We start from the raw sequence: 24520 nt of genomic DNA, 5'->3' as shown, positions 1-24520 counted from the left end.
TGATAGGATCACTTAGAGAACTGACCCCTAAGTTGGAAGAATGGTTATGGTTACAACAGATCCCAGGAGCAACATCTGAACTCTAAGTTCAGAAAATGCAGTATTAGGGACATGTAAGATCCTGAGCAGAACCCTGAAACTCCCAGGCCTTTGGTAGAGGACTCGAGAAAGAGGTAGGACAACCAACCCACAGAGAGGTGAGAAAGTAATTTAAAAAAAAATATTTTTATTCTGGTAGATTGGCTCACCTGGCTGCTCTCAAAGGTAGCCACAGTAACATTTCTTTTATTGGCTTACTTAAACACGGCATAAGCCAGTGCAGGATTTAACAAAATAAACATGGCTTTTATGGCATAACGGCAAAACAAAAGATAACATTTAGCACCGTTCATATGGCTGTGGGATTTGCCCGCTCAGGATACAATGAACTTCAACTCCCAGACTGGAGACTTCCTTGCCTCCAAATACACAGACAGAAAATAAATGTAGTGGTCTGTCATTTAACTTCCCGAAGCATACCCTTGGGGAGGAGATATGGTGAGTGGTCATCCCATCCGTCTCTTACAGCCACTGACAAAAACCCAACTCTGTCATGGCCAATTAACCCCCTCTCAGCACATAACATACTGGAAAGAAACTTCTGGGCTTCACATCAGGGAAGATAGCAACTTTTGTGACACATATCTCACATGCATTGCCAGTGTCATATATCAGTGTCATTGCCAGTGTCATACATATATAGCACAGCCAATCAGAGAAGGTAGCACTACAAGTGATAGGAAGAGCGCAGCTTTCTGAACCAATGATGAGACAGGAGGTGTGTCTCAGACTACCACAGACTCTCTGCAGACACAGTAGCTAAGTCGCAGTCAAAAGCACAGTTCTGTATTAATGCAGCCGTAAAGCAGACACTTATCAAAATCAGCAAATAATAAAGACATAAGCAGGTACTGAGTTTCTAATAGTATTAATCACCTAACTAGATAGTCATATTGATGCAGTCTTGTAGGGACAGTGCTCAAAAGATACCAACATATAGTGAACAAATACGAACTCCACATTTAAAGTAATTTAATAAGAATGTTATTACATTCCTCAAAAATACTGCAGCATTAATAGAATGTGTGACCATCATAAGTCTCAAGTAACTTGACATATGAGGCTCCCCATTCATCAGGAACAGCTGATGCTTCCTCTGTAAACTCACAGGTCATGAATCCCTGTCCGCGTGGAGAAAAAAAATGCATCTTTCATAACGACTATCATATTTTTGGTGAGTATTTAAATTCCATTTGGACCATTATGTATTATACTGCACACCTGATCCTGAGAACACGAGGTGAAAGCAAATTTCCATCTATCACCTGTTTTTTTCTTGATGCAGGACGACAACTGATGCTATCAGTGATTGATTTACGCATCTCGAGAAAAAACAAAATACTGCAGATAATTAATGGTAATGATGGTTTTCTTCACATCCTTAATTCCTTATAAGAAATTTTGGGGCCTTGAATCGATGATAATGGAATGCCAAGCTATCTGTGCTCCTGAGAGTTGCGGCTGCAAGGCTGGAATATTTATCAGCTCGGTATACATTTGCACAGAGTCTCTGCTAATGACGAGAGAAGGCAGAGGAGCCTCGGGGCTCGGATTGCCTCTCTAAACCTCCTGTGTAAGTTCCCTCTATTGTGCAGGAAGCCAGAGACCGCTCAAGGAACCTGCAGGAAAGCAGATCAGTAAATGTTTAAATCACCCATGAAAACTTCACAGCCATTCCCAGTGGTCGCATCCATAAAGCAAAGACAGCTGGGTATTTGGGATTTACATGAAGGATCCAAAATTCTTTTTCCACTTGTCAAGACTGTTGCTTAAGCTGCTGCTAAGGATTCTGGGTAATTTTAAGCAAATTAGTTCAGTGCCCTCAATATCTTCCATGTCCACATGTTACCTTATTCATTACGAGGACAGGGCAGCTAAAGGGTTCTGCAGTAAAGTAGGCTGCAAAAAACAGACAGAGAAGAAAATATGGAATTTATTCGTATTAAGAGAAAAATAACTAATTTATGTGGCCACTAATGGATTAATCTGATTTTACGTGTTTTACACAATAACCTCTATTTGCCATGGTCATTTATTATTTTTGCGCTTTCTTATTTTCCTATTTTTCTAACAAGTGTCTAGGGCTTGTTTTTTTTGGTTTTGAAAGACCGCACTCATATTACAATATTCATTTGTATAGTGCTGCGGAATATGTTGGCGCTAAATTAATAAAATTATTATTATATCATTTACCGTAAAATGGCAAAAAAAAAAACAAGTGTGGTGCAAAAAAAAAAAATTGATTTCTGCTAATTTTTGGAATTTTATTTCGTAAGTAATCATTCTGTGGTATAATGTGACAAGGCAATGCGATTGATTAGGTGACTATGATTGTAGCAATATTGAACTTGTATAGTTTCTTTTAGAATTTAGAAGTTAAAAAAATCAGAACTTTGTAGACTTTAGTTTGTGTCACCATTTTCTGAGATTCATATTTTTTTTTTAATTTTTCTGTGGATGGATGTGTGACAGCTAGTATTTTACGTGGTGAGCTATAATTTTTATTTTACCTTTTTCAGGGGCCAAGATATAGGTGCTTCTCACAAAATTAGAATATCATCAAAAAGTTAATTTATTTCAGTTCTTCAATCCAAAATCAAAACTCCTATATTATATAGAGTCATTACAAATAGTGATCTATTTCAAGTGTTTATTTCTGTCAATGTTGATGATTATGGCTTACAGCCAATGAAAACCCAAAAGTCATTATCTCAGTAAATTAGAATACTTTATAACAACAGCTTGAAAAATTGTTAAAATCCGAAATGTTGGCCTACTGAAATGTATGTTCAGTAAATGCACTCAATACTTGGTCGAGGCTCCTTTTGCATCAATTACTACATCAATGCGGTGTGGCATGGACGCAATCAACCTGTGGCACTGCTGAGGTGCTATGGAAGCCCAGGTTGCTTTGATAGCAGCCTTCAGCTCATCTGCATTGTTGGGTCTGGAGTCTCTCATCTTCCTCTTGACAATATCCCATAGATTCTCTATGGGGTTAAGGTCAGGCGAGTTTGCTGGCCAATTAAGCACAGTGATACTGTTGTTTTTATACTATGTATTGGTACTTTTGGCAACGTGGACAGGTGCCAAGTCATGCTGGAGAATGAAATTTCCATCTCCAAAAAGCTTGTCGGGAGAGGGAACCATGAAGTGCTCTAGAATTTCCTGGTAGACGGCTGCGCTGACTTTGGTCTTGATAAAACACAGTGGACCTACACCAGCAGATGACATGGCTCCCCAAACTATCACTGATTGTGGAAACATCACACTAGACCTCAAGCAGCTTGGATTGTGGCCTCTGCACTCTTCCTTCAGACTCTGGGACCTTCATTTCCAAATGAAATGCAAAATGTACTTTCATCTGAAAACACATTGGACCACTGAGCAACAGTCCAGTTCTTTTTCTCCTTGGCCCACGTAAGACGCTTCTGGCGTTCTCTATTGGTCATGAGTGGCTTGACACCAGGAATGCGACACTTGTAGCCCATGTCCTGGATACGTCTGTGTGTGGTGGCTCTTGAAGCAATGACTCCAGCAGCAGTCCACTCTTTGTGAATCTCCCCCAAATTTTTGAATGGCCTTTTCTTAACAATCCTTTCAAGACTGCAGTTATCCTGGTTGCTTGTGCACCTTTTTCTACCACACTATAATAATAATAATTTTATTTCTATAGCGTCAACATATTCCGCAGCACTTTACATTTTGGATGGGAGTTGTACGGACATAATACATTACAGCATAACAATAATCACATAAATCAACAGATACTAAGAGGAATGAGGGCCCTGTTAGCAAGCTTACAATCTATGAGGAAATAGGGGAGACACACTTTTTTCTTCCGCTCAACTTTCCATTAATGTGCTTGGATACAGCACTCTGTGAGCAGCCAGTTTCCTTAGCAATGACCTTTTGTGGCTTACTGTCCTTGTGGAGTGTGTCAATGACTGCCTTCTGGACATCTGTCAAGTCAGCAGTCTTCCACATGATTGTGGAGCCTACTGAAACATACTGAGGGACTTTTTGAAATGCTTAGGAAGCCATTGCAGGTGTTTTTTTTAATTATTCTAATTTACTGAGATAATGACTTTTGAGTTTTCATTGGCTGTAAGCCATAATCATCAACATTAACAGAAATAAACACTTGAAATAGGTCACTTGGTTTGTAATCACTCTATATAATATGACTTTCACTTTTTGTATTGAAGAACTGAAATAAATAAATTTTTGATGATATTCTAATTTTGTGAGAATCACCTGTATGTTTAGATTGATTCTTCATGCAGGGGATGTGCAGCAGCTGAAAAACTGCAATTCTGGGTCACAATGCAGTGACGGCTGACGTGAAAATCCCCAATCAATCTGCGTGGGAGGTAATGGGTGCCAGAACAGATGCCCCAATGACACCCCACCACTTGAGATGAACGAACCCGAACTGTAAAGTTTGAGGTTCATGCTTAGCTCCAAACACAGACTTCTCCTGGAAGTCCATTTTACAGTTTGTGAAGGAGAGAGAGTGAGTTCTATGGGGTTTGGGTTCAGGTTCAAGTTGGGGTAGGGTTCTGGTACATGAACTGAACTTGCACTAAAATTTGGTTGTAGCCGACGAACTTCATTTGAGATGTCAGAGAATCCAATCTACCATTTAACACTGTTGGCAATTAATTACCATATATTGGTACATGAAGTATGAGGCCAGACAATTCTGCACAGAAGTGATGAGAGCTGTGATAAGTGACTCCTTTTCAGGGGGCTCCAAGCCTTATTCAGACCTTTGTAGGTACGGTCTAGTCAGCATTGTGCTGTTATCTCAATTCTGGACCCGTCGTTTAGAGATGGGACAAGATTCAGCGTCATTTTAGGCGCCATTAAGAGAGATACCAAAAATGGTAATACACCACTCACCAAGCTGCAATTTCATGACTAATTCCCAGTTGTTTTGCTATCCACAGGATTGTGGGAGTAATGAGATTCTAGTTAGACACCAATTCCCCTCCTTCCAGTCACATAGCACAAGGTTTGCAGGATGGAGAAGTCAAAGAGCAAGGGACGCAGGTGGCTGTATCAGTTGATGTAGTGTGCAATCTCCATAGTTGCTATGTCCTTGTCTTTATAGCCCCGGGAGGTCCATTCATCTTGTGAGTCAGGTAGTAGGTGGAATTACAGAATATTGATGACAGTAGCATCGACATAGAGAACCTTCGCTGCCAATGTATCTATGTCCAATCTGCGTCTCAGTGGTCATGTTAGCTTCTAGGAATGTGTTTTATTTGTTCTAATATACAAAAGCCGGCTAGTACCAAGTATTGTCAGTGGTATGGCATAAGGTCTCTGGGTTTTAGGACAGACAAGGATTTAGTTTTATAGCTGGCATAGGTTGCAGTTACACTAGAGCCCTGTAAGGGCCCGAAATCTCTGCTGCCATATAAACGACACCAGAATTATTATTCACGAACCTGAGACGGCAGCTGTGTTAAATGAAAATCCAAACTACATTAAAAGGGAATGAGGCCAAACTGCAGTACTGGACACAGCCTGTGGACAGGTGAGGCGCTCAAAACATACAAAACCCTTCTCTTTCTTCGAATCCCCTTTTTAGCCTATGTACATATGACCTTTTTCAGACGCCTGCATAGCTGATGCAAAAGAAACTTCAAGAAAACGACAGCAATGTTTTTTTTCTGCAGAAAGCTCTTTTGATGTCTTTTGGGTCGACTCTTGAACCAGCTGTATTTTCTTTAATTGTATGTATTTATATCGAGCCATAGACAAGCCACCAGAAGAATGATCATCTCATTTCCTTTAATAGCTTTCTGGCTTTGGAAGCTTGATTAGGTTAAAAAAGGTAAAAAAAAAATAAAAATAGACTGATCATATGAACAGCAAGTCGTTTCGCTATTTTTTAGAGCTTTTTCAGGTGGGTTCCTGGTGGAATCTGCTTGAAAAATACTTTGTGTGTAAATATCCTACGATTATAAAAAATCTAAGCCTTCACATATTATGGGACCAATGGCAAGCCAAGAAATGAGCTCATCAGCTATATATTGCTATCCTATGGAACTTTTATTCTCATCGAAGAGGGTACATAATATAAAGTAACATTTAGTCCTCTATCAAAAGGAAGCCCATTTTGCTTTTTGTTTTGGGACTCCCCCATCTCTTTGTACTCTATTGTTATTATGTATGTAACCGATTCCTTGATTATATAGTTTCAATAAAATTATTGTCTATTACGTTTATTAGCAAAATTAATAAACTTTCTGCTGCTTGCAATAAACTAATGAAACAAGAAAAATATAAATATCTCACTATAACTAATATAACAAGTGGTTTCTCCAAATTCATACAAAATCCCAGTCTACTGCAGTCTCAGAAATCTTCAAGAAACATTTGGAGAATTATTACAAACACGTTTAGTAGTTAGTAGAGCCCTTTTGGCTGTTATAACCTGCTGCAAACATAATGCCTGGCCAGACACCAGTGTTAAGGAATCTTATCCCATTCCTTATGGACAGTGGCCTCCTGTCGCTAATATTCTTGCATTATTAAGAGAATGGTCCACAAAAGTTGAGAAGAGATCATTGTCTTGCACAAACAAAGAAAAGTATGCAAAAAGATAGCAAAAGCATTGAATGTTCCTAGAGATACAGTTGGAAGCAAATTTCACAAGTTCAGTGGTAAAGGAACACTTTTCACGCAACTAGTCATGGCAGAAAGAGGAGGCTATCACTGACTGCCATCAGATTCCTGAAGAGGCAGGTAGTCGAAAACCCTCAAGTGATTGCAAAAGACATGCAACAAGATTTGGGGTTCAGTTTGTACAGTTCTACTCTCTGAAGGTCCACACTTCAGAATGCCAAGATGTACCCTTCTGCTCAAGAAAATAAAAATTTGCTCCAATATGCTCAAACCCAAGAAAATAAGCCACATAAGTTTTGAGATTTTGTTCTGTGGAATGATGAACCTTTTTGTACTTGTAGAACAGCGGTATGGCTGGAGGAGAAAGACTAAAACATGCGCTGAAAAGAATACTCTATAGTGACGCATGGAGGTGGATCGGGAATACTATGGGCAGTTTTGCTTCCTCTGCCACTAGAAACATGTTGCACTTAAAAGGCAAGATGTTAAAAAATCCTAGAAGAAAACCTCATGCCCTCTGTGAGGGGGTTGAAGCTTGGGTGTCATTGGACCTTCCAATAGGACAATGATCCCACGCATACTTCAAAGTCCACCAAGGCTTGATTTCAAAAGATTCCTGAAAGTTTTTGGAGTGGCCATCATAGTCGCCTGACTTGAAGAATATTAGTGAACTGGAAGCCATTGCCCTTGAGGTATGGGCTAAGATTCCTCATGAACGCTATCAGTAGCTGATTTTAGCTATGCACTATATCTGCGGTAGGTGATAACAGCCAAAGGGGCTCTACTCAGCACTAATGAAGCTTCTATAGAAGGAGTTCAATCATTCTGATAGTATAAGTGCCATTTTTACATTTTTCTTCTTTGAATGGTTTATAGCAAACAGCAGAGAGTTTTGGACATTTTGCTAGAAATGGAGAGTTAATAATTTTGATTCTAGCTGACTATACCATCCTCATGTGCTATACTTGTGCTGCAAAACAGGTTATTCATTGACTTCTTGCAGCATTCAGACTTACAACAGGCCCCTCTTGTATAGTCCACCGTGGCAGTGAAAAAGTCAATGGAAAAGACCCAGATACAAGAGAAGTATAACCTTCCATTGATTTCAATACACTGAAACTGTGTCATCAGATCCGATTTTATGCGATTTATGTGACATTGCGTGATTGTGCCAACCAATAAATGGTAAAAGTCACCCTGTAACTCACCACGTGGCCCACCCCATGCATGTATTATATGGATTCTGTGGTCGTGGATAAAGGGGGTAATAGTCAGGCTGCCATTAGTTTTTGCTCACTTCTTCTGTAAATATCCTCTGGCGTACATCCAGGTGTGTAGTAAAACAATTGTACTTTTTCTGTGTAGACAGGACATCAGCGGACGCACAGTAATGGAGTTAGAGGTTTGTTAGAGGTTTTGTTACCTGATAGCTTTCCAAGCAGAACAGAATTGAGTTTAATAACCTAGAGAAATACACAGAAATTGCAGCAGATCTGACACTTGTCCAATGTATCCTTATATAAGGGTAATATAGGATAAATGTCACATGCAAAACTGTAGGTTGTACAAAGGTAGCAGTTGCACTTTAGACCTGCCGTCTTAGTGTGTCCACATGCTGCCAAAAAGAGAGATACAATTACTAGAAATGGCACATGGATGTGGGGGGGCTGATCCAGAATTTGAACTGGAGCCCAGTAGCTTCGTTCATGGGGATCAAGAAGCACTCCTCAAGTCAAAGTTTTTATATTCTTAATATATTACACTTGTCATGTTATACCGCACTGTGTACTTACAATTGCTCGTTTTGCCTTTCTCCCCAGTTAATTCTTCTCTTTTCTATGATCTATGTAGAAACAGGAAGTCTCTCGTCCCTGCATTTATCATCCCCCTCTACAAGTCCTGACCCAGCTGCTCCCACCTCCCCCTGCCAAGGATTTTTGCAGAGACTTATGACTCATACAGGAAAAAAAGAGATCTCCTGTTTCTACAAAGAGCTTAAAAGGATTCAACTAGTCAGTTTTTAAGCACATGACGTCCTAGACCTAATAGAAAAGAGAAGAATAAGCTGGGTAGAAAGGCAAAATGAGCAATTGTAAGTACACAGTGCTGTATAATATGACGATTGCAATACATTGAGAGGATAAAAATGTTGATGAGAGGAGGACTGCTTCTTTAAAAAATAAATAAAAACTAGGGAAGATTTTTTTTAGTAAACCCATAACCAGGTATAATATCAAATTTCATTTTTCTAGAAGGAAAATATCTAAGCATTTCCAAGTATTAGATATGTTCTGAAATCTCTGGAAAGTACTTGACCCCCTGCATCAATAACATTCATATTGATTTCACGATTTAGATAACATAATAAATATAAGTTTACAGAACCCTCTGAAATAGGATATGTGTCCAAAGTACATCAAAATTCTAAAAATGATCCATAAGATCTTCCCATTTGCGTAAGTAAAGAGTAAAGACTTTTTGATCTTCTGCCATAGAGTAAAAAAACTGCATTCTAACTAATCAAATCAGTTATAAAAACAAATTTGGCCATAAACAGGACATAGATACATGGTAAGCGAGGGATCAGAGGCTCGGAAATACTGCTCTGCTCAGAAACTTCATTATATCTGGTCAGTGTTTTTCCTCGGGGCGACACTGAAGACAAAGACTTCAGTCAACTACATCCTTATTGTCATCCTTCATATGAACCCTGCAAGCGATGTGTAAAGGAGCGCCCCCGACATATTGTAGACATTGTATGTCGTAGTGCCATGGCCTGTGGGGACCAGCATGACACAGAGATTCATGGACCACCAGTCTACTGTTTGTCTTGTGTCAGCCAAACTACACTATCTTTGATCAACATCTTCGCAAAAAACATTTATATCACAAAAATTGTGGCCTACTTTGTTACAAACTTGAGCATATGCCAAGTCTTAATGGATTCAAAATACATCGACCAACTACAGTAGATAAGAAAAATGCAATTTATTAGTAACGTCTTAATTTAACTGGGAACTTTAGTGTCCACCTCATCATCATTGTGAAGATTCATGTCTTTCTGACAACGAGTAAATTGAGTAAAAGAACAGACCTAGGGAAAGAATTCTACAATACTAATCAAATGTATGAGATGTTCTTACAGTCATAAGAATAAATGTTAACCCCTTAACGACCAGAGGTGTTTTTGGTTTTGCATTTTTATTTTTTGCTCCCCTTCTTCCCATTTTTTGGTCAAAATGGCCATGTGAGGGCTTATTTTTGTGGGATGAGTTGTACTTTTGAACGACACCATTGGTTTTAACATATCGTGTACGAGAAAGCGGGAAAAAATGTTAAAGTGCGGTGAAATTGCAAAAAAAAAAAAGTGCAATCCCACAGTTGTTTTTTGTTTTGTTTTTTTTCACTAGGTTCACTAAATGCTAAAACTGACCTGCGATTATGATTCTCCAGGTCATATCGAGTTCATAGACAGCCAATATGTCTAGGTTCTTTTTTATCTAAGTGGTGAAAAAAAATTCCAAACGTTGCTAAAAAAAAAAATATTGCGCCATTATCTGGTACCCTTAGGTCTCCATTTTTTGTGATCTCAGGTTGGTTGAGGGCTTATTTTTTGCGTGCCGAGCTGACGTTTTTAATTACTGTATACCATTTTGTTGCAGATAGTTTCTTTTGATCGCCAGTTATTGCATTTTAATGCAATGTCGCAGCAACCAAAAAAACTTAATTCTGGCGTTTTGACCTTTCTTCTTGCTACGCCGTTTAGCGATCAGGTTAATCCTTTCTTTATATTGACAGATCAGAGGATTCTGAATGCGACGATGCCAAATATGTGTATGTTTGATTTTTTTATTGTTTTATTTTGAATGGGACGAAAGGGGGGTGATTTGAACTTTTATATTTTTATAATTTTTTTTGTATTTTTAAAACATTATTTTTTACTTTTGGCATGCTTCAATAGTCTCCATGAGAGACTAGAAGCTGCCATAACATATATATAATATATAATATAACATACAGGCAATGTAGCAGAATTACTCACTTGCTATGAGCACTGACCACCAGGCGGCGCTCACAGCAAGCCGGCAGTGACAACCACAGAGGTCTCCAGGAGACCTCTGGTTGTCATGCCAACCCATTGATGACCTGCGATCACGTGACTGGGGTCACCGATGGGCGGATTTCCAGCGCAATTGCTGTAAGCGCATGTTAAATGCCGCTGTCAGTATGAGTCTAAAAAGCCCCATTGAGCAGTGAGAAAATTGCAAGATTATACTGTTTATTTGTTTTCTCTCAGGAGTTTTTCCCCTTTGGAGGCTCTATCTTTAGTTTTAAGTAATCTTTGAGCTAGTGGATGGAGACTAGCTGGTATCATTAGAGATGAGCGGACCTAAACTTTAAAGATCGTGGTTGGTGAACTTCGAACACAGAATTTCTTTGAAGTCCCTTTAAATGTTGGGAGTTTCGCAGGGAGGAAAGAGAGAGAGAGAATTTTCCAGCTCGATACCCATACGTTTTAATGAGGTTCAGATTCATGTTCAAGTTCTGGTAAAGTTCTGGTACACGAACTGAGCTTTGAACATAAAGTTTGGTTGAGTACTAGAACCCCAACTTCCACCGGTCCACTCATCCCTAGTTATGATCTTTCCATACACAGAACATACAAACATGAGAGATTCCTTCGCTTCTGTGTGTATGTGTCACATGTTCAGAAGCAGTAGCATGGAGGACATTATACAACAGAACTGAGCAGTGTAACTGTGAATCCAGCTCTGGTGTGTGATAGAACGCTTACTAGGAAGCAGCAGCAGCTGTCAGTGAATGTCTGTGTCTTTACCGCATCCACTCCTCTTTTCACTGTGCTCTTCTCTCCAGCCCTCTCTGTATACTTGAAAATGTAGCTGTAATCTGACATCTCATTAGGGGTCTTATTATAAGACTGGTTTTAGATGTTTTTCAGAGTGAATGCTGAATTTAGAAGATGGAGAGAGGAGAAGTGGCTTATAAGTGGAGAAAGTAGCATTATACTCTGATAACATAAAGTATGTTACAAAGTTTCTTATATTTACTTGTAGAGTTTAAGTCCTCTCTTTCTCAGAAGAGGCAATTGGCATACTAAATTTCCGTAATGTTTGCTACAATGACAGTGACCATTTCTGTAGTCTACTATGACAACTGTCTGTTTTACAGTGTAATAAGACATACTACATCTTGGTGATTGTTAGCACAAATATGTTGTGATCAATTTCCACATACTTGGGCACAGCACTAATGGGGATATTAAATCACGTTTCTTGTTTTGAAAAAACAACATCAATATCTAAACTGTTTATTTCTTGTAATAACATACTGTCAATACATCCAGCAGATTGCACCCTGCCTTGGGTCTGCTAAATAAAGGAATTAAACTGTATATTTATCGGAAGAGTGTGTTTGGATGTGTGTCCCTCTTCCAGTAACATAATCAGTCATTAGAAGCTCTTAGAGGTTGCCGCACAAGCAGTCTCTGAAGTCGCTTGCCAACTCAAGTCATGTGCTGGACAACTGGATTTATGATCAATTGTGATGGCTTTGCGAGAAGAGTTACTGCCGCCTGTATATCACTGCTCAAGGTCTATGCAAGGGTGAAAAGGATCTCTGTCATTTCCCACAACCTCTGACACATCAGAAGTTTGGAGAGGTGAAGTCCATGTCACAAGATTTCTACTGATCCCATAAACAAATCTAGGAGAGATGAGCAAAGAGTCAAACTCAACATGGAATATCAGTTGTGCCGCACTGAACTCCATAGTTTCATAGATAGTATGGCTGAAAAAAAAATATGTCCATCAAGCTTAAAGGGGTTGTCTAGGACCTATACATTGATTTCTTATCTCAGTATAGGTCATCGATATCAGATCAGTGGAGATCTGCCAGCCATCGGTTGTTTGCATCTCCCACAGAGGCCGGATGTACACAATGTGGACAGCCGGAACTGCACAACTCTGTACACCGTGTGTTGGCTGATTTTGGGTACTGAATCTCAGCTCCCATTTACTTCAGTAGGAAATGAGCTACTGTAGCTGAGAATGGCCACTACATAGTGTATGGAACTGTGCTGTTCTGGCTCCATACACTGTGTACATCCGAATGCAACGGAAGCGGCAAACAACTGACCGGTGGAGTTGACAGATGTCGGACCCACACCAATCTGATATTTAAGACCCATTCTTATGTAATCAATAGCAAAGTAGTGGATTTTTTTGTAAGTATATGCCCCTATTACTCAGGAGCACTAGGCTTTAGCAATGTATAGTGGTAGTCACAAAGTTCAAAACCCAATCACTAAATAAAAACCTCATCTATGCAATGCGAATAGCTGAACGTCTCACATAATCCCATGCATAGAAATCATCTTACAAGTTTTATCCTTCAGATTATTTACCTGGTGATATATCTTATTCCTATAGGTACCAGGTTTCTGTTTTTTGCCTCATCTACATCCTGCCTTTGCTGGTAATAGGGTGTGCGTACACCTTCATCGGGATGACTCTTTGGGCCAGTGAGATCCCTGGAGACTCATCAGACCGATACCACGAGCAGGTGGTTGCGAAACGTAAGGTAAGTGACATAGACATCTAAGCTGTGATACCATGGTGGACATGGACAGCAAGGAGCCGCTGTGCAAGAGCAATAGATGGGCCCTTTGCAGTCTATTAGTTCATCATCATAAACAATGCCACCTGCTTTGGAGGTGGTGGTGGCCCCCTTACCTCTCGGGCCCCTGTGCAGCAATGGTGTGTCTGACCCTGCCGAGATACCAGGCATAGCCCATGAACAACAAGCATGGCACGGCTTTAGGAAAAGAAAAACCAAACCATCCCTTTACCATTGCTTATTTTTAACAGATTTATTTTGTTAATCCCAGGCAATCTCTTTATCCCCTTGGCCTTTAAATATGGGAAAGTGATGTCCAGTAGCATCATTTTCTACAACCTCCTGCCGGATTGTTTAGCTTCTTACATTAGAATGATTTGCACATTTAGCAATTTCCATTTATAGGAACACTTCGAGCAAAATGTATAACCTAAATTATTCCCAGTTATGGTCCTGGCACGGCACAGGGATTTAAGGGAACGAAAACTGATCATCTCCGTGCCTTGCACTGCCCCTCTGGCCTATGGTGTATCACAGTAGAAGCAAAGTGGATACAATTTTAACAAAACTAATCTATCCGCTGCGGACACTGACCTGCGGTGCCGAGTTTATTTCCACAACATGTCAAATTACGATGTTAATGCAAGATCTCACCTTTCACAATGCAGAGCGCAATATTTGGCAAATATGCAGCAAAATAAACAACAAAAACTGCAGAAAATCAGTAAGCAGAAAATAAGTAGACATGGACATATCCTAAGAGCGAGTTTACACTGGCCAAGGTGCGTCATTAAGAGACTGATGATTGGCTATGTTTGCTGACAGGCAGCCATTTTGGAACATGTTTAGATAGGCCAACCATGCTTCCAACGCACAGAACAATCCGCAATAGATTGTTTTCCGAGCCTAAACTTCCATTGTTCTCAGCAGCACATGACCCCTTTATACAGGACAAGGTGCTGCCGAGAACAATCATTTTTAAGCAAGCTGAAAAAATCATTTCACCCGATGAGTGAGCATCTGGAGGCCTATTTACAATGCACAATTATCAGGGTACAAGCATTCCTAGGAACTCTCATTCCCAATAATCGTCTATATGTGAGTGTTTGCCATGACATAATATGGCGTATACTAAAGAGGAATGACATACATGGGTGTCCTCCACGAAGGAAGCCTCTCCTAAAGTCAGTGCCCAAAAAACACCTACTATTTGCCAGTGTCCATGCTGAAATATATGAAGACTACTGGGACTCCAGACTCTGGAATGATGAGACCAAGATGAATGATGGCTTCAAAACTGTATGGGGTCCACCTTTAGTCTCAAACTCCAAGACGTGCTCTAGTATGATAACGCCTTATGGACCATTGAATCTTATGTCTATTGATTGACCTGATCAATATGTGGCTAACTGCTCTCTTCTGCATCCATTAGGTTGTGAAGATGATGATCGTGGTGGTTTGCACATTTGCGACTTGCTGGCTGCCGTATCATATCTACTTTCTGCTGCAGACCCTCAGTTACAGCAATCAGAAGTTATCCCAGCAACTTTACCTGGCCATTATGTGGCTTGCAATGAGCTCCACCATGTACAACCCCATCATTTATTGTTGCCTGAATGATAGGTGAGTGTACCACACCTACTGCATTGGCTTGAGCCTGTCTTATACCAGAACGTCACTCTCTGCTTCGTGTACTGTGAAAAATACTTTTTATTTACAAGGGAAAGTGCTAGATTCTTAATGCTTCACTTAATGGCTTCTTAGTATGTCTAAGACTGACCATACATTTTAGATGGCAGCTGACAGTGTTCAACCTGCTGCTATTCCTTGCAACCCTCCAGACACATGCACTCTCAGCGTGCTTGAGCATAAATATCTTCTGACTCAGAAGACAAAAGTAAGTTAATGCCACACATCTTTGGTAGCAGGTTGTCTCCAAGGAGAACAAAATACCTAATCGGGAATGCCTAACTTGGCAAGTCCTATTGTATCTGCTGTTGGGAAAGTCGGGACACTCGCATAAGCACTAGAGGGTCGGACAGTAATGACAACATTGATGAATTTAATGACCAGTAATCTAATGTTTATGATAGCTTTATTATTTTATTATTCTATTAATCATATGCCCCAGACATTTTTACTTGTCTATCTATCGTTGTGTGAAAAAGTGTTTGCCCCTTCCTGATTTCCTATTCTTTTGCGTGTTTGTCACACTTAAATGTTTCATGTCAAACATTTTCTGTGCTGTGTTGTGCATAAATATGTGATGCTTCAGAATTTCTATTAGTCTATGCCTGATGAAGAGACCGGAGTAGTCTCGAAAGCTTGCAATTTGTTACCATCTTTTCAGTTAGCCATTAAAAGGTATCAACCACTGAGGACTCTCAATTCTAAATATTTTTCTATCCACTGCCTAACACGGTACCAAGATATCTATCTTTCCTGTATCAGATCACCAAACAAATTTAAATATTAAACAAAGATAACACAAGCAAACACAAAATGCAGTTTTTAAATGAAGATCATTATGACTCACCTCTTCCGACAAGCCTACAGCCTGCAGTCATCCTCAACCTACTGAACCGCCGCACAACCTGCTCTATGCTCTCCTAGTGTATCCTCATCCATCCCCTGTAGACTGTGAGCCATCGCGGGCAGGGTCCTCCCTCCTTATGTACCTGTGTGCCTTGTTTTTTGCTCATGTTTAATGTATTTGTCTATATTTTCCCCGCATTCGAATAAATGGCGCTATAAAAATGTATAATAATAATTATTAAGGGAAAAAGAAATCCAAACCTACGGGGCCCTGTGTGAAAAAGTGATTGCCCCCTAAACCTAATAACTGGTTGGGTCACCCTTAGCAGCAACTGCAATCTAGCATTGTGATAACTGGCAATGAGTCTTCTTCAACACTCTGGAGGAATTTTGGCCCACTCATCTTTGCAGAATTGTTGTAATTCAGGGACATTGGAGGGTTTCTGAGCATGAGCTGCATTTTTATGGTCATACCACAGCATCTCAATCGGATTAAGGTCAGGATTTTGACTAGGCCAGTCCTAAGCCTAAATTTTGCTTTTCTTACGCCATCCAGAGGTGGACTTACTGGTGTGTTTTGGATCTTTGTCCTGCTGCTTAACCCAAGTGAGCTTCAGCCTGAGGTCATGAACAGATGGCAGGACATTCTCCAGGTAGGCGGCAGAATTTTTGGTGGACAGCAGAATTCATGGTTTCATTTATCATAGTAAGTCTTCCAGGTCCTGAAGCAGCAAAACAGCCCCAGACCATCACACTGCCACCACATTTTACTGTTAGTATTAACACAGGGCCCTTTAGGTTTGGATTTCTTTTTCCCTTAAAAATAAAGATCTTCATTTAAAAACTGCATTTTGTGTTTACATGTGTTATCTTTGTCTAATATTTAAGTTTGTTTGGTGATTTGAAACATTTAAGTGTGACAAAGATCCAAAAGAATAGGAAATCAGGAATAACATTCTAAAGTTGCTTATTTTTACAAATACATTTAACCATTTGAGAACTTTATACAACCCCTTTAAGTTCTTTTATGCCATGATCTGCAGTGCCAGAAACTCCCCAAAGGCAAGAGTGGCACTGTTTCTTCATAAAGAAAGAATTGTTTTCTTATATTATGAAATCTTACAATATTTTAAGGCATAATAAGCTGAAATAAGAAATGCAGCTAATAAAAAGACATAGACTATAAAGCAAAGTGCAAAAAATGAGTAATCCTCTTCAGTCAATTTATCAGCAATCAGAGCACCTTTCTATATCATAATAAAGTTTTTTTGTGGGAGCCGGTAGCACTTGTAAGGTAATAGATAAAAATAATAGTATTACACGGGCATTTTATACACCATATAAACAATTTCTTTTTAAGTATAGTGATATAAAAATGTAATTGGTGCTGCAGGACATCTGCTGCCATAGAGAAAATCCATTTAGATTTGTATCATCCATTACTACAGGCCATGATGATGTGTTTTGTTACAGAAAATCTTATTAAATTATGATTTCTCCAACCTGGTTGTATAAACTTCTTCTAACCAATAAGAAACCTCAATATTTATATTCCCTTTATGTATGAAGTGATTTTGTTATGCTGTATGACATTACTAGTGATAGCAAAGGGTGTAACAGTCACACCTAGACCCTGGTGCCTGGCAGGATGCAGTGGCACATAGAATGATTGTTATGGGACATGATATGCTGGCAGCAGTTTAATAACTGGAAACTTGAAGGTGGGTTCCCTTTAGATCGCCATTCCACCTTTTATTTTTTATTTCAGTGCTGGAGTGCTGCTAATATTGCATGTTCCTTGCCCCTAGCATTATTCTTACCTGCCGCTGTCTTCTGCTGTTCCTGTTGCCGCTCCAGTCCTGTTCCATCTTGTGACTGCAGCTTTTGACTGAGCAGATGTCAGACGTAACGGTTACAAGCTCTCAGTGCAAGTCTATGAAAGTCTAATTCTGGCCTCGTTCTGGCTCTCATAGATGTGGAAGCGGTGAAGATGGTGTTCCATTCTCTGACATTCCAAGTGGTTAAATGTATTTTATAGTAATGTATGTTATATGAAAGCAAATCCACTTGGGGCTGAAGTGTAGCATAAACAGGGTTAGCTGTAATGGCCGGCCCTGATTGGGGACGGTGGAACTAAGAGTTATTGCCAAATTCATAAAGTGTCAAGTACAAGGGAGTGTAGTGAAGTGCTAGCAGTGGTTATATGCAGTGGGCTGCAAGGGCCAACATGAGTCTGTTACTCGGGCCTCTGGATTGCCAAAGAACCCTTCTGTGTGAATTCGTCTGTGACCTCAAAATCAACATTGGGGTCTTTGGGGGCACTGTTGTGAATTCTGCTCTTGGGTTCCCTCCGGTGGTTGTTGGTGATAGTGCAGTTGTCCCTGGGTTGCAATCCTGGGCAGGTGTCCCTGCTGATTGCAGCTCTGACTGGGGTATTTAGGTGTGCAGGATTCATTAGCCCTTGGCAGTTGTCCATTGTTCTTGGAGGTTTTGCATCTCTGTCTGGTTCCTCCTGCCCTGCTGCCAAATCAGCCAAGATAAGTGTCTGGTTTTTGTTTCTACAACACACATGCTGTGTGCTTTACAATTCACTGCTATTCATTGTTTTTCTTGTCCAGCTTAGACTGTGTTTGGATATTTCAGTCAAGTTGGATTCTCAGGAGATGCAGATATACATTCCATGTCTTTAGTTAGATGGTGGAATTTTTGTATTATCTGCTGTGGATATTTTTAGGGTTTTAATACTGACCGCTTAGTATTCTGTCCTATCCTTTCCTATTTAGCTAGCGTGGCCTCTTTTGCTAAATCCTGATTTCTGCCTGCGTGTGTCTTTCCTCTAATACTCACAGTCAATATTTGTGGGGGGCTGCCTATCCTTTGGGGTTCTGCTCTGAGGCAAGATAGAATTCCCATTTCCATCTATAGGGGTATTTAGTCCTCCGGCTGTGTCGAGGTGTCTAGGATGTGTTAGGTACACCCCACGGCTACTTCTAGTTGCGGTGTCAGTTTAGGGTTTGCGGTCAGTGCAGGTTCCACCTACTCCTGAGAAAGTCTCATGCGGCTCCAAGGTCACCGGATCATAACAGGGCACTAAGTCTGCAGTGCTGCAAGGAAAGATGGACTCGTTCTCTCAGAGGTGGAAGGTAATGGAATCCGGGTGCACTGCCTTCGGTGAGAAGAATTCATAATGCTAGAGGAGTTAGCAAGAGGGATGCTCTACCCAGACTAAGAACAAGGGCTGAAATTATGTCCGGTATCTGTGGGAAAGACTGTAACCTGTTGTGCCCTATCCCACATGGTTCACTGTAATGACAGCAAACTGTTCAGTAACAGTTTGACTGTTATAAAGTATTTGGTGTCCCATGGATTGTGTCCTTTGAAGGTTCTGGAAGATGAAGCCTGGAGCAAGTGGGCTACAAGTCTGTGTGATGCACTCAACACATAGCAGCACATCGGGCCTGGGACACGATTTACCTGTATTGTGCCAGAGAGTTAAGAAGCAGCAGCTCGTCCACGGCTGCCTCGCTCAGGCACCTTACATTGAGTTGTCATTTCCGGCTCATCCAGAAAATACTGGAGCGTTCCGGCAGGTCACAACCTACAGAAGACGACCGCAGCATCGTCTATAACAGAATAAGACCGTAGCTGATAAGTATATTCCTACAGGCAGGGAACTTACATTAGTGACACCACTCCGGCGGTGAAGTAAAAAAATAAACAAAACACTGGAGTGGTGCTTTAAGCTGAAGACCTAAGTAAACCATTCCTGGCTGGTTGATAGGCATTAAAAAGCCATAGCATCCAGTCTTGTCTCCAATTACTCTGTGACCCCATATCAAGGCATTATGCTCGCAGTAGAAATGTGAAAAATCAAGTGCTTATTTTCACCTTTTATGATTTTGTTTTAAAAAAATATGTAAAATGTTTTTTCCATTCCCTGGTTTTCCCCTATGTAATTAATATTCCTACAAATGATCGTACATTGCCTTTGAACTAAGAAATGTGAATAAAATTAAAGTTCTCCTTTGTTTATCCCAAGGTTCCGCATAGGATTTAAGCATGTCTTTCGATGGTGCCCGTTCATCCGTGCGGGTGAGTATGAAGGTCTGGAAATGAAATCTACACGCTACCTTCAAACCCAGAGCAGCATGTACAAAATCAGTCGTATTGAGACCACCGTATCGTCTGTCCTAAGTGCCAACGATGAAGAAGCCGAGGAGAATGGGAAGAGCAACAAACGTCTGTCATTGGACCTCACTTCCAATGGTTCTTCTCGCAGTGTCTGTAAGACCATGTCTGACTCGTCCAGCTTCTACTCCAATAATTTATCATAAATGATGTCCCACCAACACCAGGATATCCCTAGGTGTTCATTCCGTGGTTCGAACCTGCGCTAGGCTACTTAACCCTTACTATGGGGTACTATCATTTTTTTTATCCATCTTTGCCCTGGCTACAAGTGAAATTGTTTACAGTGTCAGGGTCTTTTCTCTTCCTTTTGTGATTGAGAGATGTTTACATCCTGACAGGTTTTCCATCTGTAGATATTTTATTGAGGTTTCTCCAAATATGAAGAAGGTCAAGGTCTAGGAGATACTGACCCCAGTCGCAATCTGTTTATATTTTCTACACATTTAACAAACTCCCAACATGAAAACTAAATAGTTTTAATTTTTTGCACCTCAGGAAGTGATGCGTGTACCTTGAAGACCATATTTCAAGATGTCATAGCTGGGAATGAGTTGTTTTTTATTAAGTAGTTCACTTTCTAGTCCCCTCAGAGATGACCCAAATATCATAATGATGATGCAAAATCCTAAAAAGGGAAACCTTTATAACATATATCAAACCTGTCACTGGATTCTTGTACCATAAACCACCACCATGTCGGCATAATACTGAGAAATAGCTTAGTGAGCATACCCATGTCACCAGTGAAGGGAGGTGTATAGGTTTCGGCTTCATTTACACAATGCGTATGCGCCATATGCTCCTTGACTCTTCTCCAGTACTTTACATATGTCATTCCGTGTTATATAAATCCCTATAAGTAACAGAGGCATATTTTGAAATGCTATTTTCCAGCAGTATACCAAGCATACAAGTGGTTAATGTACACAAATCTAATCACGGGTAAAATTAAAGGAAATCTGCCACCAGGTTTTCGTTACTTATCTGAGAGCAGCATAATGTAGGAAAAGAGACCCTGATTCCAGCGATGTATCACTTAGTTTACTGGGTGCAGCAGTCATGATACAGTCAGAGATTTTAGATGTAGCATGTAGGAGAGCTCAGAAACCTAACCCCGCCCACTGAGCTCCTTATCAGAGGAGAGGGCGTGGTCAGACCAGGATGCACAGGAGCACTAGTCCCGCAGTGATAATCTCCTGCTGATAAAACACTCATTGTATTGAAACAACACCACACAGCCTAATAAGTGATGCATCACTGAAATCAGTATCTCATTAAATAGCAAAAACCTGCTGACAAATTGATTTTAAATGGAAATTCCCAGTCCTTGTATGGGACTTCATTTAGAGCTTTCGTTGATCAGAGAAAACATCCAGGATGGAAAGTGGAGGCTGAACCTATAGGCAAAGCTCCCCGGGAATAAATCTATCTCATATTAGCCAAACTAGACCCTCATCTATATCCACGGCTGTCTGATTTGGCATACAGGAGATAGTTTTCCCATTGCATATATTAAAATGAAAAGCAATTTTTTGCCACTTGCTTTCGGCCGCCTCCTAAAATATTCTTGGTTTTGGACAGGCAAATAATAATTTGAAGCCATAATGTAGAATCAATTAATTTTTTTTAAATCTACCTTTAAAAAATTATTTATGAAGTAAGAAAGAAGTTTGGGTTCCATGAAATTGGAAAAATGTTTTGAGGGGTTCCTCCTAGTTACCAGACCATTGATCCCAAATTATAAAGCTGTGAACTAAACTGCAGACCATGACAGGCTACCTATGTGCCAGCCAGATCCTAATAATGTTCCTGTTGTATGAACTGTCGGGATCATTCGTCTCCAGTGACAGTAATGGGGTCAGGACCAGGCGCGTATAAACACTGGTAAGTGAAGGATGTTACACAAGAGGTTCAGTCCTGATACTAATCGCTGCCTCCAAGAAAGCTTCCCTTTCTGAAAGACTGACCTGTTTCTCCTTCTGTAAATCTGTTTTTCAGGATGAAGGTCTAGAGAGGGCTTGTCTGCTACTGATTTTTTTTCTCTGGCATGGTTGGTTTTAAAACAATAGATGGAGGCATACTGATCTATGGCACCACCTATGGTCCAGTGCAGGTCACTTCTGAGGTCTGTGTCACCTCCAGAAGTGATGTCTGCTTCATTCGAAAGTCACCAGGACCACACCAGCCTGTGACTGGCTGCAGCGGTCAGGTGAGGTCAGAAAAACATCTGATCACACGCTCTTCTACTTATCTCACAGGTTGCAGCAGTCCTGATGACTTCCAGAACAGACAGGGCTTGTGGAGTCGGTGCAGGACCTCTAGCACTGTCTGGATCTGTGGAGGTGCTTGAATATTAGTATGTCTCCATTTATGGTTTTAAAACTATCCATGCCTAGGAACAAAATTACTCTCGTATTGGACAATGTGTTAAGTATATTGACGAAGGAAGGAAATAAAAACACTTCATTTTCCAGGCACCTATGAAACTGAACGTTAACTCACAAAAATAGGACAAAAAGGTCAGGTTATGACATTATTTTTCTTTATCACATCTGTTTTACTAGTCAAATTTTACATATGTACTTGCCACACCAACACAATGCCTTGGTGCAGGTGATGACTTTTTGGATGGCTAGCTACCTTGCATTTCTTCTTTATTTTTGGGAAGGGGTTTGAAACATATTAGCTAATGAAAAAATTTAGACATTTTCCTGTGCATGTCTGTTTTTGCACACCTTTTTTTTACTAGTCCAACTTGACAATCTTTCACATCAAACCTATAATGCAGTTATCTGACACATTTTGCTTCCAGCACATGTACATACATGTACCTGTCTATCTAGCATTTCCTGTCCTATTTGTCAAGGGTTAAATAATTGGGGGTACAAGATTTCAAAAGTTAATTATGGCGTTGTACAAAATGTACGGTAAAAGAAAAAGTGGCAATGACACTGGATGTAGAATCAATTAATTTTTTTTAAATCTACCTTTAAAAAATTATTTATGAAGTAAGAAAGAAGTTTGGGTTCCATGAAATTGGAAAAATGTTTTGAGGGGTTCCTCCTAGTTACCAGACCATTGATCCCAAATTATAAAGCTGTGAACGAAACTGCAGACCATGACAGGCTACCTATGTGCCAGCCAGATCCTAATAATGTTCCTGTTGTATGAACTGTCGGGATCATTCGTCTCCAGTGACAGTAATGGGGTCAGGACCAGGCGCGTATAAACACTGGTAAGTGAAGGATGTTACACAAGAGGTTCAGTCCTGATACTAATCGCTGCCTCCAAGAAAGCTTCCCTTTCTGAAAGACTGACCTGTTTCTCCTTCTGTAAATCTGTTTTTCAGGATGAAGGTGTTGTCTAGAGAGGGCTTGTCTGCTACTGATTTTTTTTCTCTGGCATGGTTGGTTTTAAAACAATAGATGGAGGCATACTCATCTATGGCACCACCAATGGTCCAGTGCAGGTCACTTCTGAGGTCTGTGTCACCTCCAGAAGTGATGTCTGCTTCATTCGAAAGTCACCAGGCCACACCAGCCTGTGACTGGCTGCAGCGGTCAGGTGAGGTCAGAAAAACATCTGATCACACGCTCTTCTACTTATCTCACAGGTTGCAGCAGTCCTGATGACTTCCAGAACAGACAGGGCTTGTGGAGTCGGTGCAGGACCTCTAGCACTGTCTGGATCTGTGGAGGTGCTTGAATATTAGTATGTCTCCATTTATGGTTTTAAAACTATCCATGCCTAGGAACAAAATTACTCTCGTATTGGACAATGTGTTAAGTATATTGACGAAGGAAGGAAATAAAAACACTTCATTTTCCAGGCACCTATGAAACTGAACGTTAACTCACAAAAATAGGAATCTGGCTTAAAACATAAAATTAAATATAAGTGAACTCTTTACAGAACTAGATTTGATTGTTCTACTGTTTTCTTTAGTTTCTGGCTTTTTTGTCTATACAGAATACAGAGACACCTACAGGCTCTAAGAGGTACTGCAATTCTTTGAATTAAATGTTTCCCGATTTGTTCATAACTTGTAATAATGGATCTTAAAAAAAAAAACCTCATATGTAAAAGTGGAAAAGAACAGACTATTGCCCATTATTAAGGATCATGAACTGACTTTATACACTCCTGTATAGAGGTAAGGTAGCCTATATAAGCCTGTGCAATAAAGTAAGTTTGGCAAATGCTAGAATTTGAATTTCACGGAAACAAATTACATATTTTAATGTTTTATTTTAACAAAAATTCAAGTCTATGTCTTGGGAGCATAAATGATGGTGCTCCCACTTTATAAACAGTAACAGCACAAAAGGGTCACCTGACCATTAGGGCGTTATATCAGTGCCTACGGGCACTTTTGCCGTAGAGGTTTATGACTCTGCATTATATCTGGTAAAGTAGGTCT

At 40.2% G+C, this 24520-nt stretch overlaps 1 protein-coding gene across 2 annotated transcripts in view; it reads left to right on the top strand.

The window, feature by feature from the left end:
- LOC143775228 (substance-P receptor) overlaps positions 1 to 24520 on the top strand; it is a 322920-nt gene that overhangs the window by 272155 nt on the left and 26245 nt on the right. The window contains exons 3-5 of one of the 2 annotated variants that reach the window (XM_077263108.1): positions 13188 to 13338; positions 14807 to 14997; positions 19949 to 20001. In XM_077263108.1, the coding sequence (XP_077119223.1) occupies positions 13188 to 13338; positions 14807 to 14997; positions 19949 to 20001 (395 nt within the window). Of the gene's footprint in view, positions 1 to 13187; positions 13339 to 14806; positions 14998 to 19948; positions 22603 to 24520 lie in introns of those variants that run through there. The other variant, XM_077263107.1, reaches the window with a different exon arrangement.

This window comes from Ranitomeya variabilis, chromosome 5 (assembly GCF_051348905.1).
Source record: "Ranitomeya variabilis isolate aRanVar5 chromosome 5, aRanVar5.hap1, whole genome shotgun sequence".
In the NCBI taxonomy this organism is placed as follows: Eukaryota; Metazoa; Chordata; class Amphibia; order Anura; family Dendrobatidae; genus Ranitomeya; species Ranitomeya variabilis.
This window is presented reverse-complemented; position numbering and strand designations above follow the sequence as displayed.